This window comes from Melitaea cinxia, chromosome 15 (genome assembly GCF_905220565.1).
Source record: "Melitaea cinxia chromosome 15, ilMelCinx1.1, whole genome shotgun sequence".
In the NCBI taxonomy this organism is placed as follows: domain Eukaryota; kingdom Metazoa; phylum Arthropoda; class Insecta; order Lepidoptera; family Nymphalidae; genus Melitaea; species Melitaea cinxia.
Window position 1 is genome coordinate 606874 of NC_059408.1, and position 20959 is coordinate 627832.

A 20959-nucleotide genomic window follows, 5' to 3' on the forward strand; every position below is an offset into this window, starting at 1 on the left:
ATCGCTCGTGCACTTGTTCAAACGTTTGTTACATGGCCGGGTATCATAGATGAATAAATAGGTAAATAGCAGGGTATGAGGCAATCTAATGCATAATGGAGTTAGCTTATTAAGGCGCCTCCCTGACCAAAACGCCGCGCTAACCGTTTTTTGTGCACTTTTTTGGAGCTATCTACTTGTTAATGGAAAGAAGAATCAAACTAATAAAAACACAGTTAAATTCTGCATAATTTTAATTATACAATGGTAGATTTTTTTTTTTTTTTTTGAAGGAATAGATGTTAAATAATCTCCTTACAACGATACCACAGAAATGAGAAATAGTGATTGATAATATGCATCTCCTCGTAAAGTAAACATTATTTTATTTTGCAACCGACACCAATGGATTGACAATTTAATACTGAACAATACGTAAGAATTTTTTTTTTCAAAAGACCCAAATTTGAATTTTTATAGATTTTTTTCTAAAATCTGGGCGTATTCACTACTGTAACTCAAGCACAGGGTATCGGAATTCAGTCTGCCGCAAGGTTTGGAGGGAGAAGCTTGTGTTGTTTGTCACCGTGTCGGCTAGCGCACGCTCAATACACAATATCAATTAACAATAATAAATTTATTAGCATCTTGTTAGCATTTATTGTTGAAGTTTATAAAATAAAATTTACTTTGTTTTAAATTAAAAAAAAAGTTGTTTGTTAAAAATAAAATATTTTTCTACTTACACTGTCTGAATAATAAAGATAGATTGCTTTTTAACCGACTTCCAAAAAAGGAGGAGATTCCCAATTCGATTGTATTTTGTTTTAACCGACTTCCAAAAAAGGAGGAGGTTCTCAATTCGACTGTATTTTTTATGTATGTGGACATCAGAACTTTTAACTGGGTGGACCGATTTCGACAAAAAAAAATTTAGTCGAAAAGTGGTGTGTGTCATTTGGTCCCATTTAAATTTATTTGAGATCTAACAACTACTTTTCGAGTTAGATCTAATAATGCGTTTTTACTTGACGCTTTTTTCGTCGACCTACGTTATACTATAACGCATAACTTTCTACTGGATGTACTGATTTTGATTATTCTTTTTTTGTTGAAAAGGAGATATCCCTAGTTTTGTACCATGATAAGGAAACCAGGATTTGATGAAGGGATCCCAGATAAATCGAGGGAAACTCTCGAAAATCCGCATAACTTTTTACTGGGTGTACCGATTTTGATAATTTTTTATTTAATTGAAAGCTGATGTTTATCATGACATTTAATATCCTCATATTTAAATTTTATCGAGATCTAATAACTACTTTTTGAGTAATCTTTGATAACGCGTAGTTACTTGACTATTTTTTCGTCGATCTACGTTGTATTACTTGTTGATGTAATTGAATTTTCGTTTGCGAGCAAATACAATTATTAGCAATAAGATCGCCTGGTTGAACAATTTATTACTATAATTGCTTATTATGTAAATTTTGTTCTTTATTTACATGTGCAATAAAGTATATTATTATTATTATTATTATAGATAACTCGCCTTCAATCCAAAAAGTCAACACCAAACGAGTATCATGAATACTTATACTTCACTACATAGTATAAAACAAAGTCGCTTTCCGCAGTCTGTATGCTAAGATCTTTAAACCTACGCAACGGTAATATAATAATGTACTAATATATAATATATACATTATAATGTAATACAATATATTTTCTATATATTAGTATCTTTTCATCTATATATATTTTATATTTAGTATCAGCATTGCACCCGTGCGACGCCGGGGCGAGTCGCTAGTATTAGAATAAAAGTTGTAAGTATTCATTATGAACGTAAGTGTAGTGACTGAATTCATTACCAAAATTATTTATGCACCAATTAAATAAAATTAATTTACTTTTTATTGTACACAGCAAATATATTATATATTATATTAATATTAAGTAAAATATATTTGTAGTACACATATATATATATATATATATATATATATATATATTTATTTATTTATTTATTTATTTATTTATTTATTTATTAACGTAGGTGTTGTCACTGAATTCATTACCAATTTAATTTACTCACCAATTAACATTTCTTTCTTTCTTTAAAAAAAAATTTTTTTTAATGAATGCCATGTCTACGGACTCCATGATCTATATTTTTTACGCGTATTCGTAAGTTGTTTACCAAATAGCGCTAGTAGTGTTTTACGAAGTATTGTAGAGGTGGGGTTCGGCAAAGAGGGAACGAATGCTCAAGGTTATTTGGTCGGGGTAGCGCCTTAAATTTTGATGTTTCATACCTTGCGCACGATAACAGCTCTATTGTGGTTTAAAAGTTAAACACTTGTTTTTTTTTTTTCTTTCTTAACATTTTGGGTTTCTTAACTTCACGCAGATAATATAATAAAGTTTAGTTGAAGTCAGACTTACATCTAGGTATTTTAAAGAAATAACAATCGATATTTGAGTGACGTCTTTTATTGCAACAGTAAACTTGTTTTTTTGTAAGTAAATCACAATGTAGTTTTTCATACAATCACCAAACTGTACGCGAATAAAAAATTATTCTGAAGTGACTTTAGTCAAAATGAACAGATTATCGAATTTTTAAGTTCGATTGTATTTCTATCATTAATTTTATCGGTCTTCTACAATATTTCAATTAATTTCGAACAATAATGAAGACTTTTAAGGGCGTTAATTACCTATCTGACTACTCACATATTAATTCAAAGTATATTTTTATCTTTTTAATCACAGCCCCATAGGCTATGTATGACATCTGTAAAAATAAATTTCGTCTCATAGAGTTCTTTATTAACTTACCGATTCTCGTAGAAATATCGCGTCATTACGGTATTTGATGACAAGTTCGGAAACATGTCTGGACACGATTGCACTTGCGGGATCGAAGTTACTAGTCAAACTGGTTATAACTTTTATACTTCGAGAAACTAGTCTTGATAGTAATTGCGTTTTTCAATCGACTAGATATTTAAAAAATACGTAATTGGTGTGGACAAGAAAAAAAATATTTATGTCAAATTAATAATTACTGAATGGTACTGTAGTTTTATTAAGTATTTGGAAAACATCGAAAGATCTGATTTTGTAAAATATCGACATATCTTATCGGTACTGCAAGATTTTTTTTTAAGACTCGAAATTGGTCAGAAATTGATAAGGGATATTTATTCAGTTCGATTTAGCGGTGTTCAATTTTTTCTGGTCACGAACTCACGATATTAGTGATCGTAATGAGTCACAATTCAAGGCCAATACGCCGGCCGGCAGCGCTTGGTAACTCGACTTTCTTTTTGTTTTGTACGAGTTTTATCTTTTTTATTCACAGTACCTTAGACTGATCGTTACTTCAATTACGCAAGTGATGATAGCTATCTGAGATTATTTTAAACAATAAGATTGTTCGTTGTCTGCAATCAATAATGTTTTTTTTTTTTTCGTAAGTTAGCTACTTATCTGTTTTTATATTCATTTTATAGATAAAAAGTTTAATCTAAATTTCATATCTTCAAACATAAAAAAAAATCTAACATTAAACTTTGTTGTTTATAAGTAGATTTTAATATGATTATTATTATTTTATATGATATTTAATGCTGTCAATGTAAAATTTGACAGTATAAAAAAAACAAAAACTTACTGTTTCCGCTATAATTAATAAATAAAAACAAATACACTGAAATATTACATTAAAACCTTTAAAAATAATATACTAAACAGGCACAAGAAAGTCCATAAAGAAATTGTAGAAAGTTCTAGAAGGCTGATGCAATAACGGAAGGAAGTACAATAAGAATACTTGTGCATTAAGTGCTTGTTTTATACGCTTTTTATACTAGTCTTTTATCTGCCTCACATCAGTTGCTAGGTACGATATTTCCCAAGCCCGTTGACGAAGTACTAAAACAAAAGCTATTGTTTTATCGAACATTTTGAAACAATCGCTGTTGCTAACTTGATACTCGACGGAAATATTCGTTTCCTTTTTAATTAGTTTTAGTTACTAAATTTTAGACTACCTAACGCGAAATTGAAAGTTTTTACTTATATACGTTTTACACTATAATTCATAAAATTACCATTTAAATACACTAACGATTTTTTTATAACAATATTTTTTTATACACGTCAGTACTCGGCTAGCCAGTCTGTCGCCAGTACATTTTGCTTATCTCTACAATAACATGTGTTACGATATCAAACTTATCTTAATCTTTTTAGGCTAGTACGTTTATCTTACAATGATTTCTTAAACATAGATAAAATTAAACAAAGACACAGACTTAATTACTTAAAACTAAAATACATTATAATTCTTACAGACTAACGAACTTTTACGAAACACAATTTTCTTATAAATAACGTTTTGATATCACGCGCGGACAATTCATAATGTTTTGTTTGACACTCATTACGATTTTCGAATGTTATCGAACTTTTGTTCCACCGGTGGAACTGTAACAAAGAAGCCGGCCGGCTCGCTATCGGAAGCCGGTATAGAGCGGCGCAGAGACGTGCAACGCAGGCCGCCGACGATCGTGACTGGCGTGCGGTGCCCCCGCGCTCGCCCGCGGAGAGACCCCCCTCTGCCCCGCCCTCGGCCTTCTATATATACCGCGAACACTTCCCGGCATCGGCAGTCCGTCATACAGAGCGACAGGGTCGGGTGGGTCAAACAGTGAGCCAAGGGCGAGAGACGAAGCCCTAAGGTTACGAGATCAGATCTGATGCAGTCGTGTTAGCCACGGACGCTTTCAACTTTCAATCGATCTCTTCACGATAACTAGTCGCCGGTCGTGAAGCCGGTTGTTCAGTGCGAATACGCAGTACAAAAGAGACTTGTGATATTTTTCTAGTTTTTATAAGTTCCGAAACGGAACGCTTTAATTTTTTTCGTAATACAAAGTGTACAATATAAGTAAAAATTTGGAAAACATGGAAATCCTACCGGTTACGAATCAGTTTAACGTCGGATTCAGTAGTGAAAAAGGTGAGTCTACTTTCTATTCTGTGAGTCGGTGAGCGGTGAGGGAACCCGTCGACTTTCTAACCGGCCATCAGCTGTGTTGCTATGCGGCGCGCGCACCGACGGCTAACGGCTGACGAAACATTTCGCAGATTATTCGATTATTTAACAAACTGAATATTTAACTATCCACACTGCTAAGAAACAGCACGCTCTTACTGTGAAACGTAAGAAGAGCTTTGTTAACCGGCCGGCAAAGAGGCCGAGGCGTAAACGTCACGGTCAGCTGACGCAACAGCTGTTAGTTGATGCGTTCCTTCATCCTCTAATGATTTTGAGATTAAATTCTGGCATTCTTATTTAATCTTTTAGGCTTTCTTTTAATGCAATCGTCAACTTTAAAAACATTGTCTGCGATTTTATACCAATAAAAAACCATAAATTTGATTCATAAATTTCAGCGCTTTGTAACATATTAATAACAATTTTCTCTTTTTCATTATAGCATGGAATGGGCCGACATGGCGGGAAGCGCCGATGCCGGTGCCGACGGAAGCGGCGCTGGCTCAGAGACTCGAGAGGGAACTTAGGGCCGCTAAGGGAGCCAGCGAGCTAGCGACGGCCGAAGTTCTAGTACCAGCTGAACTTCTCTCTAGGGCCTCGAGGCAAACTCTGGCCCTGGCCGAGGGGGAGCCCTGCGGGTCCCGAGGCGCGGCGGTTATAGTTGACGTCGCGGGTCGCCGCCTGGCCGCTTTCAAGATAGATCCCAATACGCTCACCACGCACGAAATACATCTGCATCTGGAACACGATGCGACGAATTGGACCAGCCTGCTGCCGCAATTCTTAAAGTGAGTTTACTTAACTTTAATAAATTAGTTCATTCTTATTCTTCAATATATAACTTCTATTCCTAAGTCTTTGTTAATAGAAAAGCTAAGTGTGATTATATGCGTTATTAACGAGCCATTTCTTTACAGAAACCTAACGAGAGGCGGCACCATCATTATCAGCCCCCAATTCACGATAGAAAAGAAAAAACTGTTCCGGAGCCAGGCCGAGTGAGCCGTGTGATAGCGCGTGATGCGAGCGAGCCGACTGATTGCCCTCCTCGATATCTACGTATCGTTATTTTAACAAATATCAATATTATTATATGTATATTAATTATATTTTTAATAAGATGAAAAAAAAAGCACAGCGTGATATGTAATGTATAGTAGTAGAGTAAGCGCGCAGGCAGCGCATTAGTCGAGCGGTCGGCCGCGTCCCCGGACCTAGCGATAGTGATGTGAAATGCGCTTTGTCGGCAAAGTGTCGATGTTCTATCGACGTCGCGGTCCGCGGGCGCGGCCGGGCGCGTGCGGCGGCGCGCGGACGGGCGCGGATCTCACCGGCGACCCCGCGCCCACCATGGCGCTCCTCCGCGCGCCCCGCCGTGTTATCATTGTTCGTATTCTATGTCGGATGTGTGGTGTGTGGTTGTCGGACGCGTGTGTGGCGCGGCGGCTCGGTGCGCCCCATGATCTCAGTCGCCGCCGCGCGTGTGATAAATGATACTCTGATCGATTAGTGTTATTGTATTACATATTGTTTCAAAAATCGATTCTATTCTGAAGTTGTGTAGAGTTCGTATATTATTACATGTATCGTAATCGTATTTATTAGAGGCGATCTCGGATGGGATCAGATATGTGTACGTTTTTTTGTAATTGTACTAGTTCGTACATTTGTTTGTGATACTACTTTTGTAATGTATAAAATTTAAATGAGATGAGAGTAATATACTTTATTGATGATGTAAGCGAGCACGCATGCAGTTATAATGTTGAGAGTTGTATCATAGCCAGCAATATGAGTGAGGCGCGGTTTCTGCGCTTGAATACACTGCAAAGATCTCAGGTTATATTATTATAGTTATAACAAGTATTAAGTTATTTAAGTTAATATAAAGATCGTACTTTTTGTAAGATTGTTTTCTATAGTCCAGTGGGAGATGAGAGAAATTTTGTACTAACGGTACCTTAGTTGACGAGATATCATCGAAAAGATGTCGGATGCATTTCTTCATCCAGTGTATAATATAAATGTATATCAATAGAAACAGTTTTTAAACGAAATCTAAATGTTTGTAGGGTCCAGTGTTCTAAAACGCACAATATCATAGTACTAGATTCACTTTCATCATTAAAAAAAGATTTTAAAATGCTATAATAAATTACTTCTTGAAATGTCGACATATACAATACTAACAATAATAATAAATGTATCAATTGTTTAATAATTGATATTTATTTCATAGACAGTAAAAAGAGGATGTAGAAATTATTAAAAAATACATAGTTTCAATAATGGAAAAACTTGTTTTTGTTTATTATCCCGTACCCGACACTAAACCCGTTTATTATTTAAATAGCGCAGTCGCTTATTGAGCGAAGAAAAATATTTATAAAAAATTCCATGTATTAACATAAAATCAAGTTAGATAAAAACAATCTCGAGTATGGAAACTATAGATTTAATGGAACTGGCGTGACCAGTTGTGTCGCCACCAATACGGCGCCCACTCACAACCGGTTCGATCTTCGGCCGAGAGTGCCCATCCTTGTTAAAATATCTCTATATCGAGTCAAAAGTCTGACGCCATTTCCATATGACAATTATTCTTTTTCATTCAATGATAAAGCATAATCGCAACTGACAATGATGCTACATATGGAATTTTATAAAATAAAACACCTCTAACTATTCTGGCAATAAAAAAGGTTGACAACTCCCAGAAGCAGAAGCGTCATTTTACCTCTAACTATTCCACGAACAAAGACAAGTTATCAACAGTTAGAAGAATCTTCTGAACCATATCACACACTGATTAAAATATTTACGTGTTGGTTTATGACTCCAATAAATCTTATGTTAGTTACATATATTAAAATAATTTAATTTCGGCCCATATCTGTTGTGATGAAATATGTTTAACGGTGAAATTTAATCAATTCCCGGCGCCCAGCGCTATTTTAGCGAGGGTCGCCGATACCCTCGAAACTTTCTCTTATACATAACGAACAGGAATCACGCTCGAGATCCTAATTCCGAAAGTTTTAGTGCTAAGTCGACTGAATGTCTACATTAATTCAACAAACTCAACTTCCTTCAATGACACTTGTTCTTTGATTCTAAATTAGATATATATATATAATATACCTATGTAGGCTACTTTAATTAAAATATGTTTTTACTAATACAAATCTACGTCATGTTTCTTCGGCTAGGCTTTAGATTAAGAACCGCATTTTTAAGTTAGATAGGTTAGGGCTATTTATTTATTTTTTACAAACATACATACATACATATAATCACGCCTCTTTCCCGTAGGGGTAGGCAGAGACCACTTCTTTCCACTTGCTACGATCCTTACATACTTCTTTTGCTTCGTCCACTTTCATTATTCCCTTCATACATGCTCTTCGGTTTAGGGTACTCTTGACCTGGCCTTTTTTCAAGACGTCCCTTATTTGGTCTCGGAACGTCCGCCTAGGTGTACCCCTTCCAGCCCTTCCATCTACACTCGCCATATACACTTTTTTCGTCAATCGTTCTTCACTCATTCTCTCGACATGACCAAACCATCTGATATACATGCATACCTTTCTCAATTTTTGTCACTACATCTTCTTTCAGACCACAACGTTTCCTTATCTCACTATTTCTTATCCTGTCACTCAGTTTAACTCCTATCATACTTCTTAACGTTCTCATCTCAACTGCATTTATTCTGCTTTCATGTTTTTTCTGCCATACCCAACTTTCACTTCCATCATTCCATCCATTGTCTCATCCCATCATTTATTTTTTTGTAACCAAATTATGTCGATAAACAGTCTAATTTGGTCGTTAGATAGGTTAGGGTTATTTTTTTTTTGTAACGAAATGATGCTGATAAACGGTCAAATTTTGAGCTTGGATAATTCGACGGTTCTTAATCTAAAGCCATACCGTTTCTTCGTTACATATACAAATAAGAACATAAAAAACTAGGGGAACTAACTAACTAAACTAACTTCACGAAATTCTTGATTTGAATTTTCTCTACTCCGTAATGAGCGTGATAAAAATATCCTATCTACTAATTAGAAGTAGTACCAGATATTAATCTATGTCTACTCCAATATTTGACCCCATTGAAACGTGCAAGCCATAACAGATTGCATTAAAAACTAATAACCATTCACTTACAAAAGAACGAACATATAAACAAACGGAGATAAGATTATAAAAAAAAAAATGTACAAATACAACCTTGCTACAATTCTATTATAGATATATTTAAAAGCCCTTTCGCCTACGATAGGCAAATTAAATTAAATTCAGTAGGTCACAGCGTTCAGCCCTTACACAATAGGCAATTTGAGGCAAGGGATACTTCACTTTCTAACCGCAGCGATTCGAACGAGATGATGATTGCTATCGTGATTACACGCAGATAAATACAATGAGATAACAGTTAGCGCACACTGACGATTTGCAAGTTGTTAAAAACGGCAAGTATTTTTGTATAGTATACGACTCTATTTACTTAAATTAATTATAAAATGCGATAATAAAATAGTATTATTATTAATTATATTAAAGCAGTATTATTAAGCTGTGATCTTCTGTAAGGTCGAGGTACTTCCTGCTGCTCCAGATTTTGAGCAGGATATTTCCTGCTGTGTCCTACCTCACTTAAATTATTATTAAGCAGGTATTATGAATTAAAAAAGATATATTATTTAATGAAGGCGAACATTTATCATTTCTTAGAACAAACGCTATACTCCAATGCGAGTACTATATTATGTAAATAAGATAAGACTCGTTTTATGTAAAAATTCTATAAATATTTTGTACCTAAAAATGAATTTGTTACTAAATACGTCGTTGTACTTATTTTCGTCAGCTGTATTATCTTTTTTTTTTTAATGTGACATAAGGACACATAAAATAGTGTTGATTTAAAAGTCTTCGATGTGAGAGTGCGAAATAAAATTTCATAAGAAAACAATTTAAAATTAATTAAGAGCCTACTTCTAACGCATGCAATAATTATATCGATGTAATGGACGTCACTATTTCGAAACTAAGACAATCAAAATGTTTTTTATTAAAAATATAGATAATAAAAAATATTTTTAATAAGGCTACTAATTTAAGAATCTTCATGCTCATTAGGCGCGATTAGCCTTCAAGAATGAAAATAGGTATAACAATAAATAAGAGTGAAAATTTTTTTTTTTTTTGTCAGTAAGTATACATTTATAACAAAGTAATAATGTTGAATGAATTATGTTCTGACACTTTATATAGATAGATAAAAATAAATTACAGGTTAAAAATATTTTTTATTTGTTATTTATGACCTTGATTGTGAATGAACATAAAAATATAAATGAACGAAAGATGCTATATTGAAATATTATATCAAAGTATCATATGATCGAATGATATAAGTATCCACTTTTTTTAAAATATATTAACAACATCCACGGCTCTTATGACCTATGCCATTTTGTACTATATAAAATATTTGTTACTTACTATACGGCGTGCGTTTTTATTTACAATAGTTTCCAGTTATATGTGTATACATAAAAACATATACTACATACAAAATACATACGCTAATTTATTGTAAGTTTAAAAAAATGACGTAGAGAATATATATTATTATCTACGACAAGGTTTCTTAAAATCTGATTGTCAAAATATAATGAAAAAAGAGTACGATTAATATCAAGGATTTAATAAGGACAGGAAAAAACGAAATTTAAAGGAATGGATATGACAGTTTTGATTTCACTAAAAAACTTTGACGTCACGAATTAACCGAAAATAAATTAATAGATATACATTCATTTTCTTATTACATTATTTTAAAAGTATTTTATAGACTACTAACAAAAAAAACTTAATTATTATTTACCTTTATAATTTAATATTATTATTATACTCGTATATAAAAGAAATAATTATTACAACCCACAATTATTTAGTAATTTAGTTATATTTTGTAGACGTTATGTAATATTACGTACATTTTATTTTATTTATTATTTGATGTAGTTTTTATACAAAAGCAATTAAATACTAATATGAAGCAGCTATATAGTATGGAGTTCATTATGTAAGCATATTTCACTCTTAAAAATTGAATTTTCATGTTAGTCTGCAAGACAGTCAAATATAAATTAGTTTTAACTTAGCCAAAAACTCTTGGAGCAGAAACCAGTCACTGAAAACTGCGCCAACAGGCTATTAAAAAAAACAACTTTTACTTAACGCACTTAAAAGTAAAATCATGACTAAGCTAGGACACAGCAGGGCTGTCACTGCACTGTCCTGCTCAAAATCTGGAGGAAGCCAACTGGTGAAGTACCTTTACCTTACAGAAGATCACAGCTGAATTATACTGCTTTCAAACAGTCTTGTTTTCATGTGGTGTGGGTGGAGTAAGGTGACCAGAGCTCCTTGACGGATAAGGAGTAGGGTCGGCAACGTGCTTGCGATGCTTGTAGTGTTGCAGGCGTCTATAAGCTTCGGTAATCGCTTGCCATCAGGTGAGCCGTACGCTTGTTTGCCGACCTAGTTATACTGATAGAAAAAAAAATTTAAGAACTAAAACAAAACAGTATAATAATCACTTGTTTACATACCAATAAAATAAGTTAAACTAAGCTTAACAACTAACGACTTATTACAATAATACAAAGCTCCAACAAGACTTCTTCATAGAAGTGCTTAGTAAACAAGCAGTTAAGGATCTCTGCGGACTGACTTTAGTTGAACAGTTTTGTAATTTCGGCTTCACAATGGCTGTTTTTGACAGCTCCGGTATTCTACTAATTAAATCGCTTGCGACTGACGTTTATAGTCTATTATCTATTGTGCCTAATAATAAATATTTACTAAATATTTAATTTATAGAAAGATATAATTCTAATTAACTATGTATTGTTTACAATATAAAATAATGTTAGATCTCATAGCCTCTCGTAACTCGGTATGAGAATTCGGTCTGTGTTTGTCAATGTTTTTATGAGGTTTGTGGGAATTTTTCCATAGGGGAGCGATTTGAATGTTATATTCAGGTAGGGCACTCCTTTTATATACAAACAGTAGTCAGTAAGTATGCGAAATTTCATACTCCTCCCTCCATCCACGCAGTTATCGTAAAAAGGGGTACAAAGTTTTTGCTTCACCTATTAACATATAAATAATTAATGAATACAGAGGTTTTACAGATTTTTTTGTAATTTATGTAATTTATTTTTTTACCAAAACCTTATCATAGGATTGCATTCTAAATCATCCCGCACACCATCGATGTTTTAAAGCACCTACACACCAGAGCGATTGCCTATTTATTTATCACAAAGTTATTACACATTACAGTTTTCTCAATAATCAGTCATTTCTAGAACAAATGCCAGCGTCATACGACCTTATAACGACCACAAACTTTAAGACTAGCCATTCATACTTAACCGCAAGCTGATAGCGACGTTCGAACAGGTTGCGACACACCCCTCTTTTACAATTAATGAGAGGAAAACAAAAATAATTGAAATTATAAAGTAACAAAAGTGTGTAATAAAAATAAAATAAATGACAGGTGAATACTTAATAACTGTTAAATAGTAATCATTTTTAATAATTACAATGTATAAGTAAAATACTTTCAAAATTTTTTTTTATAAATATCACTAATTGTAGTGCACAATTGACTCAATTGAATTTGGAACTTGAATCCAATGCAAGTTTAAACAAGGGTTCGACAATGAAAAATATCAATTTTAAACAAAATTCAAAAAATTGTTTTATCAAAGTTTAATGTCAAACTACCTACAAACATCAATGAGAAATATAAAAAAAAATCCAACCTACACTCGATAAGTTTAATTTTTAGCGGTTTTAGCTCCACTTTAAAATATATGAGCTGGAAAGTATTGCTTTATCACTTTATGTGCAGTTTTGCTTTGTAGCTATGCAAGTGACGCGTAATCAACCGTTGCAACAACTAACGCCATCTATCGTCGCCAGAGCGAAACTATCGTACGATATTTCGTCACGCAAGTTAATATTTACGACAAACAAAACATTGTTCTACGTACTAAATTCTAGTGTAAAACAAACCATCGTTATTGTGATAATTATTTTTATATTAATTATTGTTTTTGGTAAATATTTAACTGATCTAAACATAGCACCGACCTAGAAGTATCTTGGCTTACTTAAAACTTATTCATTGTTGTCACACAGCAAGATAAAACGTTATATATTATAAGCTAACCTACCTAGGTTTTGTTAATTGATTATATTATGATTGTAATAATTGTTGATCGATGCAATACATTTTGAATCATGATTAGATTCAGAATAGGAAATGGGCTACAATATCCCAACATCACTATAAAATTGGAAGTTACGTAACAAAAACTATGATATGCAACTGATCAAACTATAATTGCCCAATGAATAATTATTTTACTTAAGAATATCTAAGTGTATTGGTTAAATTAAATAATTGACAAAAATATGAACAGCGATAACATACATAAAAAAAAAATACAGTCGAATTGAGAACCCCCTCCTTTTTTGGAAGTCGGTTAAAAATGCATCGGACCCCTTCTTTGTGGTGTCGAAGTCGAGTAAATAGACAGAACTCTCGCTACGATCGCTTCATCACGACCACACCCATTTCAAAACTAACAAACAAAATACCTTATCTATAACAACTTGATATGCACAATCAATTAATTAGACTAATTACAGCAGAGGAGTATTTACCTTCTACCATATACATAAAGGCTATATTAGCGTGAGCTGTTTATCTATACAATCGAAGTAAAAGTAACACTGTGTACATGTATATTTTTATACTTGTAAGTGAAATTATTACTGACACCTGCCGTGACGTGTTTTTAATTTTTAGACATCTATACCCATAAAAGAAGATATAGTTAGATGTGTGTTCTGTATAAAATTTGTATTCTGTTAAAGTAAAAGTGTGTAATTTATAGGATATTAATGGATTGTTATGAAAATATTGAGGTTTAAAAGTAAGCGTTTCACGTATTTTTCATTTTGTGAGAATAAAACACAGCCTCCTCGGAGTCGTGCAAATGACGTAATATTTAAGAATTAAAAAGTATAATTTTTATTTTATTTTTTTGAATCAATCTATTTTATTCGGACAAAAATAAAAAGCAATTACTCGAAAAATGATTACATTTCACGCAACCGAAACCACAGGCGTTGCTTTAAGAATATATTTTGGATGCAGGACTGATAACGATAAGATAATTTAAACTTTGTTGGTGATTGCCTTAGGTACGAGATTATCGGCTTTGTCTGGAAATTCACCTTATGAATAAGTAAAGTTTATTGCACCTTATAATATTCGAGTGTTCACACAAGTTGACGACCTTTGTTGTACTTGAGCTGATTCACTATTGATTACAGACATAATACCAAATTTCTGACATTTCAGACTTGTAATGGTATCATTAACTAAGGAATTTTCTTCCTGTTTCTGTTTTGTGTTCAATATGTGTCCAATTCTTTAACGGGATCCTCACGACCATAACAAAATGTCTAAGAATTTAAGCATTGATATAATACTATTATCAGTCCTCCATTACCACGTACCCGCTACATGTTTGCACACAAAGAGGAGGAAGAGATAAGAGTAAGGGTAGCAATGGAAGGGCATCCACTTCTATACATTTGCTCGTTCTTGTCAACAGATATCTATCCTAGTTGTACAATATTTTACTTGCAACGAATTGGTAAGTTCAAGAAACTACTAATCTTTGCCATATTTTCCAAATTAACGCCACCTTCCTCCTTTATTTCTTCATCTAGCAACGTATTAACAACTTGGTGCTAAAAATGTATTTACCGTTGATGACGTTTGTTTAATGAAAAATGTCATTAGGTAATAATTTCTTGAATTTATTTCCATTAGAAAAGTTAGCAATTGTTGTCTCTTAATGCGAATCTAAGTGCGAGAACCTAAATGATCTGAATGACCCCAATCTTTGTTACTATGGAGTTTCAAATAAGTTAAACTAAAAAATATAATTTTAAAGCACTGTATGAAATATTTTACGAAACATATTTTGTAATTTGAGTATCGGAATAGGTAAGTCAAGTCTGAACAGACTACGAATTGAATTATGAATTAGGTATACTATATTACTAGCCTGTTAGCGTAGTTTGTAGTGACCCTGCTTTCTGCTCCGGAGGTTATGGGTTCGATTCCCACCCCGAGTCTGGGTGTAATATACATATTTATTTATAAAGGTATTATTTATAGGTGTTTATCGAACAAAATGTTGCTATACCAGTCGGCTGTTATCTATAACACAAGCATTAAGTTGCTTACTTTAGGAAAAGATGACCGTGTATGTTGTAAATATATATTATTATTATTATTATATTTGTTCTTTAATTTGGTTATACATATAGTAAGTAATAAATCCACTTTTTAGCAGTACCTTATTTTTTATTAAGATGAAAACTACATGTGTCGATAGATATCAAACTCGCCCAAGTCATGTTTAAACATTTTTTGGGTAATGATGTTATTTTCTAGTTGGAAGTTTTAGCTATTAAGAAGGTGAAATTATTATTTTGTGCTATGAATATTAAGCCTGGTAACACTGATAAAATAAAAAGAAAAATCAATTCATAATGTAAATATACATTTTCGATGATTTTTATCAGGACTTAGGTGCATATGATATCACACTTGTGGACTTGGTCAATATTGAAAAATAGGGCACTGGACTTGGGAGAGTTTGAAATATTGTAATAGGACTTAGCAAGTTTAATATGACTTAATGATTAGGGTACGGACTCAGGAGGTACTCCGTACTTCCGTACTCTCTGTAGGGTACGGAATTTAAATGAATTGATAAGATAAAAATATTTTTATTCTAAAAATTTGAATTTACATATTTTTCGTTTTTTACTTGTTATATTATTATATGAGATCAGAATCACGGTTTTGCCTTACATACTAGTATTGATATCAAAGCAAGAACACTAAACTAAACAAATTCAAATATCTCCTCAGGAATACAGTCATCCTGTTCACCGTCCGAAGTTTCAGCATCATGGCCTGTTAGAGCTAGAACCTTTTTAAAATAATGTAACTCTAGAATTTCTGGCCACTGCTCACCGAAGTGTTTTAGCTGATAAGTATTTTAATTGATAGCAAAAAAATATCCCTAAAACCGTCTCGGGACCCTAGCGTCGGGCACGGTTTTTAAATTATTTTTTATTTCTGCCTAGTTACTAATACATTTGTAGGTATACATAAAATCTTCCGAATTAAAAAACGCTGTTTAAGTTGGAACGATAAAAACAGTCCGGCCCTGTTCGACGTCATGTGTCGCTGTCCGGAGGTACGGTCTTGTTATGAAAAAAATCTTATATTACGAATCAAACTTAGCGATTTTGTTTATTTTCCTTTATGATATCACTTAACTGTTCAGTCTGGAGGAACAACTTTTATTAAATTGTCCATAATTACAATAAATACAAGTAGCACGATTAGTACAAGCACGTGGAATAAACAAGAATGGCAGCCATGACAGAGTAAAGACGACTTGTGATTGGCTGTAATGGACTTGGACTTGTATGATTTGGAATTCGTGTGTGACTTAGGTGATATTGAAAAAATTTATCAATTTTCGCCCTTAATTTCTTTAGGAAGTCGAGGATTTAGACTAGATTGATTTAAAACGAAAAGAATCGTATTTTTTTGCTGAATCGAAAAAATAAATAAAACCTCAAATGGCTGGTACTGGACTTGGGCGAGTTTGATATCTATTGACACACATAATCCATTGAGTTAGATCTCCATGATTACGTCTGAAAAAATCACATACAGTTTTTTGCTTGAGATTTGGCTTTTGCTGGTCTCATAAAGCCTTTTTCCCTTTTTTCTGATCATCTCTCATGTATCGACATCAGCCGGTTACAATATTATTATACATATAAACATTTCGGTGATGTCACACAATATAATATACTCGTAGTACTTAGTATAATATCAATCGAAACATTATCTCAAGCGTCAGTATTCATAATCATCTATTTATTCTTCTAACCTAGTATTTTGAAATTAATCTGTAAACGCAGAAAGTACTATAAAAAGAATTACTTATATATTCTGAACTAAGCCTAATCATAACCAATTATTGTCAAAGCTAAAAATAGAATGTTTTGTTATAACACAATAAACTACATCGGACGATATGATAGAATCAAACCGCAAACACGCCCTGCAGTTGTTCTAACATAATCAGAATAACGCCTAGTTCAACAACCTTATCTATTAATTTCGAAACAATTAAAATTAACGATTTATCACGAGTAAAATGGCGCCCATCCTTTCCTGTCAAAAGTTTCACAATTACTGAACCAAAAATATTTGTATAAGACCCTTTCTCTAGTTTCAGGAGCGAATTGTAATAAAAGGATAAACATTTCATTTGATACAATGCCATAGTATAATGTATACTCTACTTATACACTTAGATATTCTATAAAATAGACAATGCTTATTATAGTATTACATACACTGCTGGTTATTAGTACACACTGTTTGGAAACGATGATTAATTAACAGCAATGTATATATAATAGTTTGTATTTTCGACAGTGAAGGAACGGTTCGGTAGTTCCGTGGTGATGTAGGTTTAAATCCATACGTTTGCGAATTGTAAACAAGATAATTAAGGCCCGGACTCAATTGATTCTTTCATGTGTAGCAAACGCGTACACAGTGCCGCTCTGTGTGCGACACACACGTGCTTTGTAAGGCGTTGTGTTAATATGTTGTGTATATTTATTCTATTTCATGAAAAACTATTTTACGCTTTTTTTACGCTCGCTTGACTTGAGGAGTAAGCTGGTAAATGCGTGACGAGAGCGTTACGAAATGTGTGAGCGATGCGAACGGAAGCTGAGAGAGAGATATTGGTTGGTGACGATAGAAATAGTAATTACGTTTCGTATATTACTGTAGGAGTGAAAAAAGTTTTACTTCAGTCGTGTGGTAATATATCGAGACATGTAATTTGCCATTTCCTGCGTACTAACTTACCTTTGCTCAACAGTGGGTAATTTAAAGGATATTTTAGCATTGTAAATAATTTTTATAATTTTATTTAGATTAGCTAAGGTTATCGACACCTCTCTGAAACTAATTTATGACTTGATATTTTTTTCCTACGTCTTACACTATATTACTAAATAAAGACAATTTATTTTCGTCTACAGCACTAAAGATAATACAAATTCTATTTAAAGTATCGAAGTTTTCGATAACCCGTATTTACATAAAACCGTCGCTGTCAGAATTAACATTAGATATGAACCGGTTACAATTCCCCAATGTGTTGATCCTTGCGCCCCATTTAGTTGAAAACTAGTTATCACTGGCCGAGTCGTTCTTGCTTCAACTGTTTATTTACAATACCTATGATTAAGACTTCTTCTCCTTAAGTTTTCACTCCTTCTATAACTCCTGTTTGAGCTCCTGCCTTAACACCTGCTGCTAATAAACTCTCAATTTCACTTATAACTTAATCACCAACATCATTATAATCTATGAGTAATAAAAACGATTTTTTTTTATTCTTGATTAATTGACTGATGTAATCTGTATCTAATATCTCACAGCTAGACATAGACCTCTTCCTTCATGTTGGAAACGGGCCAAAGCTTAGTCCAGCACGCTTCTCCACTGCGGGTTGTTTTATATATTTCGTATTATTTGTTTTTATCACAATTCACAAAAATGCTAGTTATATGTCAGCTGCGTTGTCTTCTTAACTCTGCAATGCATTGTCCTCAAAACTTCCACTTATCTTTGTACTTGGAACGTCCACTAAATCTTTAGTAAATCATTTTTCACTGAAAACGAGATCAATGTGTACGATTCTTATTGGGATAGATTTAATACATACTTATAATTTAATTAAGCACTACGTATACAGGGGATACAGGGCAAGTACATAAAATTACTCCAGAACATATATTCTAAAAGCACAGCTCGAGTTAGACTAGAAACTACAGGAGAAGAATTTCCTATAGAGAGAGGGGTTCGTCAAGGGGATCCGATTTCACCCAAGTTGTTTTCAGCGGCGCTAGAGATTATATTCAGAAATCTGCAATGGGACCACGAAGGACTGGATATAAATGGTGTAAAGTTAAATCACTTACGGTTTGCAGACGACATAATTTTATTTTCAGAATGCCCAAAAAAACTTGAGCAAATGCTACAACAACTGTCAGATCAAAGCGCGATAGCAGGGCTTACAATAAACACAGCGAAAACAAAAATTATGACGAACACCTCACAGTCATATAACATTAGAGTCAATGCACAGGAAATAGAATACGTGGAAGAGTACGTATATCTAGGACAACTCGTAGCCGCAAGAGATACTATGCATAAGGAAATAGATAGAAGAATAGCTAACACATGGAAAAGATACTGGTCCCTTAGTGAAATAATGAAAAATGAAGACATGCCGCTTAAAGAGAAAAGAAAAGTATATAATATCTGCATTTTACCATGCTTAACATATGGTTGCCAAACATGGGCATTAACAGAAAAATTAATGAACAAAGTAAACGTATGTCAAAACGGAATAGAGAGAAGTGTAATTGGGGTAAAAAGATTGGATAAAATAACATTAGAAGAAATAAAAAATATTACTAAATTTAAGGAGGCAAAAAAGACATGCAAGACTTTAAAATGGAGATGGACGGGACATATGATAAGAGATACAAACGAGAAATGGACAAAAATGATAACGGAGTGGTATCCTAGGAATGGAAAAAGAAATAAAGGGCGACAAATGAAACGTTGGGAAGATGACCTGAAGAAGGTGGCTGGTCCAGTGTGGATGAGAATAGCGAGAGACAGATCAATGTGGAAAAAATTAGAGGAGGCCTATGTCGAAGGACAAGCTGTTTGAAACCGATTGTCAATAACAAACTAATATAAAAATTTTAATTTTTCTATAAATTGTGGAACAGTAATAAAGGCTTATTTTATTTTATTTATTTTTATAATTTAATTTGCAATAATAATAACCTATCTAATAATAATAATGGTCTAAATCTGGACAAAATCACAAGTTCTTTTGAAGCCTACTTTATTAAAGTAATTTTTGATTTTGATTCTGAGCATTGAAGATAAAAACAAAATTGTTGAAGAACAGCTTGTAATTGATATTGAAGCCGAAAACGTATTCTTTTTTTTTTTTTTTTTCGTCTGCACGTTGGTCTGAGCTAATAAAACTGTTGAATTAATTGGAATTGAAATTGACACGATTTGAATCCACACTCTGAGGTAAGACGCTGTATACTTTTAATCCTGAATTTCAGTTGGTTTCTTTGAGATATCATAAATTCTCGAGTCAAGCCTTAAGTAGGTACAGAGTCGTAAAACAATATTAAAATTATCGACGTAGCCTGTGAAAAATACATGACGGTTCTATTATGAATATGTATAACTTGATAAAAATAACATATATGACACCTACTCTAAAAACATGCTATCTAAACAATACACTCGACTCATCAGGAAATCTTGAAACAATATCTCGATAGATGTGGAAAAATACAATTTTAAAAACATGTTTTCGCGGAAACAGCCATTGGATAGGTCACTAGATGCGAAGCTATATGTGACATTTGTTTATTTATTTATTTATAGAACACGAACAAAGTATAACACCATATTTCAACTACATCATACAATAACAGTAAACTCTTAATGTAACTTTAATTATAGGTGATAACTACATTACTTGACTAACATACACTAATAACATATTATATAAATAACACACACATGACAACAACTTAAGATAGTGTTTTAAATTACAATTAGCTACAGTAAAAGAA

At 33.1% G+C, this 20959-nt stretch overlaps 1 protein-coding gene and 1 long non-coding RNA gene across 2 annotated transcripts; one reads left to right on the forward strand and one right to left on the reverse strand.

The window, feature by feature from the left end:
* Window positions 1-2459: 2459 nt before the first annotated feature.
* Window positions 2460-10290, reverse strand: LOC123660442. Its single transcript, XR_006744191.1, has 3 exons — window positions 10281-10290; window positions 8406-8417; window positions 2460-4064 (listed from the first exon to the last, which is right to left on the reverse strand). It is a non-coding gene; the product is annotated as an uncharacterized LOC123660442 (long non-coding RNA).
* LOC123660441 (protein charybde-like) lies at window positions 4663-7347 on the forward strand. Its single transcript, XM_045595523.1, has 3 exons — window positions 4663-5011; window positions 5493-5838; window positions 5968-7347. Exons 1-3 carry the CDS (start codon window positions 4957-4959, stop codon window positions 6050-6052), a joined length of 486 nt encoding a protein of 161 aa, XP_045451479.1. The 5' UTR covers window positions 4663-4956; the 3' UTR covers window positions 6053-7347.
* Window positions 10291-20959: the final 10669 nt, after the last annotated feature.

Bases quoted from the DNA above. Each gene is read 5' to 3' on its own strand.
- LOC123660441 (XM_045595523.1), top strand. From the start codon at position 4,957: ATGGAAATCCTACCGGTTACGAATCAGTTTAACGTCGGATTCAGTAGT. The intron at 5,012-5,492 runs GTGAGTCTACTT...TTTTCATTATAG, and splicing joins CGGATTCAGTAGTGAAAAAG to CATGGAATGGGCCGACATGG. The intron at 5,839-5,967 runs GTGAGTTTACTT...ATTTCTTTACAG, and splicing joins CTGCTGCCGCAATTCTTAAA to AAACCTAACGAGAGGCGGCA.